This window comes from Triticum aestivum, chromosome 3B (genome assembly GCF_018294505.1).
Source record: "Triticum aestivum cultivar Chinese Spring chromosome 3B, IWGSC CS RefSeq v2.1, whole genome shotgun sequence".
In the NCBI taxonomy this organism is placed as follows: Eukaryota; Viridiplantae; Streptophyta; class Magnoliopsida; order Poales; family Poaceae; genus Triticum; species Triticum aestivum.
The window spans coordinates 722320397-722329485 of NC_057801.1; the positions used below are offsets into that span (position 1 = coordinate 722320397).

The 9089-nt window shown below is 47.0% G+C and overlaps 2 protein-coding genes across 2 annotated transcripts; one reads left to right on the forward strand and one right to left on the reverse strand.

Annotated features, from left to right (window-relative positions):
• Positions 1-884: 884 nt before the first annotated feature.
• Positions 885-3416, forward strand: LOC123072010 (uncharacterized; the record flags this gene model as incomplete). Its single annotated transcript, XM_044495578.1, is given in 3 exon segments — positions 885-1050; positions 1923-2003; positions 2633-3416. Coding segments are annotated over 3 exon segments (678 nt in total), but the record flags the coding sequence as incomplete, so codon positions are not given.
• A 706-nt stretch (positions 3417-4122) lies between these two features.
• LOC123072011 (transcription and mRNA export factor ENY2) lies at positions 4123-6691 on the reverse strand. The gene is made up of 5 exons (XM_044495579.1): positions 6515-6691; positions 6277-6376; positions 5868-5962; positions 4972-5048; positions 4123-4588 (listed from the first exon to the last, which is right to left on the reverse strand). Coding segments are annotated over exons 1-5 (351 nt in total). The 5' UTR covers positions 6517-6691; the 3' UTR covers positions 4123-4511.
• Between the last annotated feature and the right edge of the window lie 2398 nt (positions 6692-9089).

Here is a 9089-nt window from a genome sequence, read left to right on the forward strand (position 1 = left end):
ATATCTCGCCAACACAACACCCTCCCGCCCTGCATGCCGTCTCCAAAGCCATAATAGGGCGCTACTCATCATATCATAGGTGGACATGGTAGCCAATTGCGTGCTCGCACTCCCAACCCGTTCCGTTCCGTTCCGTGCCAAAATGTCAAAGTCTCGCCCCTGTCGCCGCACCCGTACGCCCTGCCTGGCCTGCCTACTCCGTAGGAGAGAGAGAGAAGGAAAACACTTCCCGTCACAGGAACGAAAACGTCACGTCGGCACACGGAAGGCGTTGTTTATGTAAGAAGAATTCGAATGACCAAAATTCCACGGCGGAATTTCATAAATAGACAACGTCGTGTCAGTCCTGTCGCGTCACATATGCATGCCAACTCGCGAGCACGGACGTTTCTCTTTTCTTTTACCGCCCGGGTCCATCTCAGAAATAAATGAATAGCACTGTAAAAAGCTTGGGCCGCACGATTTTTTTCTACGAGCACAAAAGTCCCTGGTTTTCCCTGTCGCCAAGTACGTACAGTATTAACTGCGAGCGATCGTCCGCTACTGCCAGGCACGCCGCACGACGCACGCCGCTTCATCAGCCTTCCCCTGCTCTCCCTCTCCCCCGTCTCTCGCGCCGTCCCCATCCCGAGACGCAAGCATGGCTGCCGCTGCTCCGATGCCGCCGCACTATTTCCAGTAAACAACAATACCCACTCCCCACCCCCTCCCCGCAACCCGTGCACGTACCATTCGCCCCTCCCCCCAAGAACTCGTGCTCCCTCCCCAATCCCCGTCCTCCCCGTCTCCACTTGCCGCACACACGGGGGTGGTCTATTGTCCGTCGACTCTCTGCTTGGGTTGCAAGAAGCGCGGGGAAGACGCCGGAGATGGGTTCTTGCGCGTCGGTCCACAAGGACGACGTCGGGCTGCCCAAGAAGCAGCAGCTGCTCGCCTCCTCGCCGCCGCCCAAGGACGGCAAGGCCGTCGACGGCGCCCCCGTCGGCGACGTCCTCGTCGACCTCAAGCGCAAGATCGAGGGCTTCGGCCCCAGCAGGACCCCTGACACCGGTGAGTACGCCGCTTCATCTTTCTCTGCCACGGCGTCCGTTCCGATTCTTGCTTGCTTCGTCAGTTATCAGTCGCGGGATAGATTAATCTTTGTCTTCCACGGCCGGAGGAGCAGATTGGTGGTCGGTTCTTTATCTTTATGTGGAAAGCGGGCATTTTGGGAAGTACTTTTTCTTCATTAATTGATTTATTGTTCGTGTCTGCTGTGCATTCATGCCGAAGGATATCGGCGTTGCGGTTTTGGTAATCCCTTCCGTAAACAATCTGGTTGAATGTTTCAGAATTTCAGTAGGTAGTAGTGATGATCTATTCGTCTCAACAGAAAGCGACTTTTATCAGCGCAGACTGGTTCTGAATTCAATGAATTCAACTGCACACACCCGAAAAACAGAGGCTTGTTCAGGATTCAGCGGCTACCGCAATCCTTTTTGTGAAAAATTCTTGTCATAACTTATTTATCCAGTTCTTGAAAAATTCAGGTGCTTGCCCAAATCAGGATGCTGTACCGCTGCAACCATGGAAAGACTATCTGGTTCCTTGGTTATTTTCGTAGCCAGATTCTTAGGGGGACACAGTTTCGTCCTTAGTTGCAGCAGCTCAGAATTGCCAATTTGAAGTTTCAGTCTTGTGTCTCTCCCTGTTGCCCCAAATCAGGAACTTGCTTCCTAGTTACTGGGTTTTGGCTCTAATATCGCTTCATCTGAAATCAAGTTCCAGCCTTGACTTCTGAATCATCATCTAATAAGTGTGCAAGCTAGTGGTTTTGTGACAAGGTTTTTTATCAAATTTTAATGCGGTCCAATCATATTTCTGCCTAACTGAATCTGATAATTCTTTTACAAAGAACTGAACTAACTGAACCCAATTTGCAGGTAGCAAGGATGAGATGTTCTTCGAGTCTCAACCGTGGTTAGATTCCGACTGCGAGGACGACTTCTACAGTATAAATGGAGGTAATCACAGAAATAGACACATTTATCTATCTACTGTATAAGTAGATTCCATTCTAATGCTAGAGTATTATATACTCCCATTCTTGTGTGCAATTATGCTGCCTCTCCATACGGATGTTTCTCTTGTGCCAGTGGATTGGTTCATGCTGTTCCTTTTTTAGGCTGTTCTGTCATTAATATTATATATCTGTAGCATACCAGCATGTGGCTTGTTTCCTCCGTCTGTTTAGGCCCAATTGCATGTTCTCTGATTGATATGATGATGAACTGCTGATGTAGCTTTCATTTGTCGCACTAGAATCCGAGGGGCTTATTTTAGGCACCGATTGCTTCTTGAGACAAAAGGTTGAGGGCCTTTGATTTTGATTTAGTCTTTTGGCACTATCATGCTTGTTGGCATCTAAACAGTTATGAGCTGCAGTTAGCTATCCCAGCCCATGTGGCTCCTTCATTTTATATAGCTAATGCCGAATCTTGAGAATATAAGACAATCATGCCTGCCTTTTGTGACACCCTCAGGAGTTTAATAGTGGATAGCTAGATCTTCAACTACCAGATCATGTGATAGCTTCAGGTCTCCAGCCCCTGCGACACGCTTAACCATAAGATATCCTCTTCATGCTGTGCAGATTTCACTCCGTCGCGCGGCAGCACTCCGGTCCATCAACCCAGGGCGCAGACCGTGATGAGCAGCGTATTTCTACCTGACAACGCCGTGCAGAGTCCCAATTCATCGGAGGCTTCTCCAACTGGACGGAGAAAATTAGCCGATCTCCTGCAAGAGGCGACGCGGAACGACACTGGGGAGAGCGCCGACGCCGCCACCGGAGAGTCGGACGGCAGCAAGAGCGGACAACAAGCCGTTGCCCCAGCAGCTGGGAAGTCTGTGTCGGAGCGCAGCTCCGGCTGCAGCACGGAGCCGACGCCGGTGAGGGAGGCCAGGAGCCGGAAAGAGCGGGCCTGGTATGCTGGCCGCTGCTGCCTGCCGACCTTCGTCCACAGCCTGGCCCTAGACGACGAGGGGCGGCAGAAGACGGGCCCTGGCCCCTGCGCCGTCTGACTGACGGTCGAAGGTCGACGGCGGGCGTCTCCGAGCTGTATCTACTACGATATACCACTACTACCTGAACCTGATCCAGCCCCTGAATCGAGCTACTGTAAAGATGGTGAGAGCGCTGAGAGTGCTATACATATAAATATGCTTGTAATAATCAAGCGAATGGTCCACTCCGGTGAGGTAGTTCATGTGCTGCGTCCGGAACCCTTCCTAGCTCGAGAAAATGCTTCGGCCTGTGCATATCTTAAATCTCCTTGCCTGCCTCTGATCTGATCTGAACCTGAGTGATCTCTCTCCATGGATATGTTTTTCAGTTGCCAGCAGTTGGCCAGAAAGAAAATGGCATGATTGATGCCTCTGTGTGTGTATCTAGTACCTACCATGCCATGTTCTCCAGGGGTTCACTGTGTGATTGGTGGGTTTTGAGGCAACTTGATGATGGGTGCTGGGCAAGTGGATTTCGCGTCTGTCCAGGGTGCCAATTGTCCGGCGTCTCTTTTGCCTTTTCCATTGGCAATTCGGCGTGGATCACGGTGGAATCCGTGGTTTGCAGCGGTGCCACGGATGGAGCCGGATCCGTGCTGCTTTTTGGTCGAACTTTGTGACAAGGACGCGTTAACTGCCCATGATATGTGGGTCATCATGCACCACTGCCTTTTGATATGCATGGAATAGTACGTTGGTCTTATATGCAAACTTCTGACCAGAGTGTGAGAGAGAGAGCAACACAAACCTAAATTAAGGGCCAGCCAGCACAGCAAACAAATATCCAGCAAAAAATATCCACTTTCTGAACCCATCTTTCAGAGGTTCCAGTGAACCCCCAAAAAAGCTGTCGACGATAAATAAGATCGATTTTGGCAGCACAAACAAATATATCAACAGCCAAACAGCACAGCAAACAAATGTCAGACACACAGTTGAATCGGCAGCCAAGCAGCACAGCCAAAGAAATATCTCTTTCACCCCTATTGTGAAATCTTTCAGAGGTTTGAAAGGACCGAACAAGCTTATCGTCGGCAAACAAGATCGATTTTGGCAGCACATACATGTAACAATCAATAAAGCAGCACACAGGAAATACTAGTATCAGATAAGGCCTTCACAACACAATGACAAAAGTGGCGTCTGTTCTTGTTGGTCCCTCATGAGGATCACTCAATCAGGTTTGACATGAGACACGCGAGTAGTACTACCAGACGCATTGATTCTGAGTTCTCTAATCAAGATTACCAAGTGGCATCGAAGCGACCGTGCAATGTAGCGCTACAAATACAGTGTGGTGATGGTGCAGTCACAGAACAGGGCCAACCACATGCCTGACCAGGAAACACGTCCACAGCACCAGATCCGTTTTATGTTGATATTTGCTGCTTCCCTGAAGTGTGACACGTTCAAGATCGATGCTTCAAGCTTCCTACACACGACTTCCGATTGGTATGCTACATGGGCTACCAAAGCGAGAAAGACATCAGAAAGGATCGGATGCGTTGCAGCAGCTCCGCCTTCACCGCATCGGGCACCGAGGCTGTTTCAGAAGCAGGAGAAAATGATAATCGTGCAAAAAGAACCAACCCAAATGAAAGAAACATTTGCTTAGGGCTTAGCATCATTGTTATTGACAAAAAATGCACAAATCTATGGCAAACATAGGAGGCGAGAAGCAGGTGCAAAAAAAGAACATTATCCAAATTTTTGTCCCAGATCCTGTTACAGTAAGGAAGCAATCGACTTTGGAGTTTAGGCACTGCTTTTTCCCTTGCTTGACACTTACAGAAAGACAGGCATATGCAGGCCATGGTTGTATATTTTATAACAATCCTTTCAAATCGTATCTAATGTGCACTGGAACTAAGTAACATACCTCTTGCAACCAGAAATAAATTAACTGGATAAATGAAAATCACTGACCTCTTCCTTTTGGAGTAATAACATGAATAAGATCATCTAATGTTACATTATTTCTTCCCTTTTTCCTTGCATAAGCCCTAGAGAGAAAAATAAGATTAGTCAACAATGACGACGGGGAATGATAGCTTTTAGATTCTCAAGGGAAAAACCATGGCATCTTGAGTCCAGACAAATGGAGTGTGCAATGCAACACAAATTTCAGAATGCTCAAATATGACAGCTGAGGCAGCAGACAGGTTAGTGATAAACTGCAAGTTGGTTGCCAAGGCTCAAGAGATTTCAGTGATATAGAATTAGTCTGGAGATGATTTGAATAAAGGTAGAACCGGACTGTAAGAACTGCATAGCCATGTATTCTGCAGAAACATAACAGTTGAAGTGGTCCTGTGCAACAGAGTTAAGAAACTCTTCATAATACTTGACGAATGTGCAGAAAGTATGTCTTAAAGCGCACATGCTGCTTATGTTACTTGTAGCTCTGGAATTTTTGTACAAAAACAAAACATTTAACTCATTGCAAATATTATAGAGACCGGTATTGATTTAAACTATAGTAAACACCTACTAAAGCCATGCATTTGCTCATCGATCAGAAAGTGGTATGCCTACAGTTAAGTTTGCTTTACGAGAAACCAAGAGAAATATATGCTATTTTTCTTTGGTCATAACTAACCTAGTGAACAGGATAGAAACTCTGCATTGTTGTGAGTTTAAAAACATCTTTATTTTCGAAGGGGAGCAGGTTTTTTATTCGAATGAAATCCTACAGCAATGTTAACTGATTGCTATGCAACATTGGACAGGAAACGACAGACATAATTCATTCTTCAGAGTTGTTAGCCATAGAAAACACATGCCAGACATTATACTGGACTTTGATGGATGAGGAGCCAAACCTGCATAGAGCCTTCATGTCATCCCTCCAGCCGCACTCGACGAGCCGCTCCCGGAGAAGCTCCATCAGCCTCTCCTTCTCGCCGCTCTCTACCAACTTCAGAAACCGAAAACCCACCTCACAGTTACCACACCCAATGAAAGTAGAAGCAAAAAACACAACCCTAAGACCATCTACTGTTCCTTCTTGAAAGCCCTTATCCCCTCTTCCTACCAAACCCTAACCGAATTGAATCGAAATTTTCACCCACCCGTATGGCACCGGCAGCTGCCGGCAAACCCAACACACGCTCATAGCACGCCATAACCCTAATCCCAAGAGAGATAAAAGAAAAGGAAGGACAGCCGGCCCGCGACAGATTTGCTGCGCCGCGGGGGCAGGGGCGGTGGGGGCAAGCGAGCAGGCGGTACCTTGAGGTTGATGATATCTCCGAGAGAAGCCTCCTTCCCTTGCTCCTCCTCCTCGTCGTCGTCCTGGTCCGGCGTCGGCGGCCGGTTAATCGACGACCTCCTGCCAACAAGAACAAAAAGAATGCAAATTGTTGAGAAATAGTGGCACCGCCGGACTGGATGGCACATGGGTAAGATTGCATGAGGGTTAATCGCAGGATCCGCGGAAGAACGGAAGAGGATCTATTAGCTCGCTTACATGCTTGGATTGGAGAGCGCCTCTGGCTTCCTGCTTCGTCTCGCGGGTTCCTGAATCCTGTCTCCTCCTCCTCTGCTTCGGACGTCGTCTGACCGGCTTTGCTATGTTTTTCTTTTTCTTTTTGCCCTGTTCCTATCGGAGCCGACTGCCGGGTCCAGTTGCTGGGCCGCTTCTTGCGATGCAGAGTGTTGGCCCGAGCTCTTTTTTTATTGAGGAAAGTGTTGGCCCGAGTAGCAGACGCTATTGGACACGGCCTGGGCTTTTCTCTGGGAGCAAACTAGGGGAAAAATTCGATTTTTTTTCTTTGGAATTGGAAGCATATTCGGTCAAATAACCTTTCTTTTTGTTAGAAAAGCTTTCGATCTATTTATCAAACATCAAGGTTAGAAATTACATCCATGTACAAATATGGTTGTCCTCTATTGGGATGTACTATTAAACCAAAATTGTGTCTCGAGACTGATACCGCTTGTGATCTCTTTTCTTTTTCTATTGGTTAAGGAATGTTGATAATGAAATAACTGATAGAGCTGCTAATGGATTTCATGTCCCTCTTGATCCCCATTTTCATTGGACGTTTTGACTTAGTAGCTATGTGATTTTCACTTTGATCCACGTACTTTATTTCTTCTTTCACTGCTTCCTCTCGTCTCTATTCTTCAGGGCAACGAGGACTATATGTAAGGGAACGTAAGGCGCACCATCGTCATTGCCCCTCCCTCGTTGAAGCCTGCAAACCTTGTTATAATAGACAGTCGGTAAATCGTTGTGCTAAAACCCTAGAGGACCAGCAAACCAGAACGACAACGTCACCGATGAAGAGAAGCGTAGATCGGAATGATCCAATCGGAGGACACACGAATGCAGACAAGACCGGATCCAACCAGATCCACAGCCGGAGATACAGCTACGCACACCCTCCGATGACGCTTAGACGGACCACCGGGACGAAGGCTAGGCAAGGATAACCTCATTCCCTCTTTAGGGAGCCGCCACCGCCTCGTCTTCCGGAGCATAACACAAACCCTAAACAACTAAAAAAACACCTAAAAATGGAGCATGAACCCTCCCACCGGCAAGGGCTTGGTCCATCACGCCTCCATGGCCCCATATAAGAAGAGGCAGATCGGCTGCGGCGCCGACACGAGGCGGAGAAACCCTAGCTTGGAGACTCGCTCATAAGAGGAAAGGGCGAAAAATGTTTCGCATATCTGGTCAAATAACCTCTTAATCTTAATAACTTTCTAAAAATAATGTATCTAGAAATTTAATCTCATCTAAAATACTAGCAATATAAAATGGTTTGCCTTGCACTTTGAAGTAAATATAAAAACAATCAACATCGACTACCTTCTAGATTTTTTTTTATAGTTTAGGTGTGGCACTTACAAAAGGGTGTTATTTGCTACATGGATATGCTAGTTGTAAGTGCATCTAGTGCCCCTTAGTGATTTTGGTGTATTAAAGACTTATAGGTTAAGGGACTAATGCGTTTGTGAGTGTACACAGGTCTATAAGTCTATGAGGAGTTTGATATTTACAGAGAAAGTCGACCCCTAAAAATGAAGTTCTTCAAGTGAAGACTTTAATATTCTGAAGACTTTCTGAAGACTTTGAAAGTGAAGAAATTGGTGTGACCTTGAAGACTTGGTATTCATTTCTGGAACATGAAGCGTGAAGACTTTTGTTTTTGTAGTTTCATTTTCTCTTTCTTGAGTCATAGGAAACACCGTACTGTTAAAGGGGGTCGAGGAAATACTAAGGAAGAATTTCCATGTGATGCTCAACTCAAAATCCTACACCTACCAATCCCTTCGAGTGAAGCCTTTGGAAATCTCATACTGTTCAGCCACTTTCTTCAGTGACAGAGACAAAGTTCTTCTGGCCACTGATGAATTTGTTCTGATTGAGGAGTTAGGAATTCGCCAGTGCGAATTACCTACACAGTGAGGAACATGATAGCCCTGAGGAATTTGAGAGTCAAATTTCCGACCGTTGCTGTGCTGCGCGCCAGCTGTCCCAATATATCTTATCCACCTAATGGTCATATCATTGAGGGGCATTTATGTCTTATCATGTCGGGCTGCTCCCTAGACTATAAATAGCCGCCCCCTACAACCACTAGTTGGTTGGCTGCTCCGAGAGAACTTGACACTTGTCATTTGAGAGCAACCCATCCTCCGAGGACTTTGAGCGAAAATCATCAAGTGAGGAAAATCCCAAATCCAAACACCTACAAACCCCAAAGTGATTGAGCATCACTGAAGAAATTGATCCTGCGTGGATCCGACGCTTGTTACCTTTGAAGACTGTGTTTCTTCAGACGGTTAGGCGTCAAGGTCTAGAGCATCCAAGAGGAATTGTGGATCGCCGAGTGACCAAGTCTGTGAAGGTTTGGAAGTCGCCTGAAGACTTACCACGAGTGATTGGACGGGATCTGTGTGATCTTAATTCAAGGAGAATACGGTGAGGACCGGGTGTCCTGATCTGCGTGCTCAGAGACTGGGTGTCCGGGACTGCGTGTCCTCGAGTTTAAATACTCAGCCGCTCCAACCAGACGTACAACTGAGACAGC

What these genes read in the sequence shown, in the direction of transcription:
- LOC123072011 (XM_044495579.1), bottom strand. An exon ending in GAGATATCATCAACCTCAAG is followed by an intron (nt 5,963 to 6,276) that starts GTACCGCCTGCT and finishes CGGTTTCTGAAG; the next exon opens with TTGGTAGAGAGCGGCGAGAA. An exon ending in GACATGAAGGCTCTATGCAG is followed by an intron (nt 5,049 to 5,867) that starts GTTTGGCTCCTC and finishes TTTTCTCTCTAG; the next exon opens with GGCTTATGCAAGGAAAAAGG.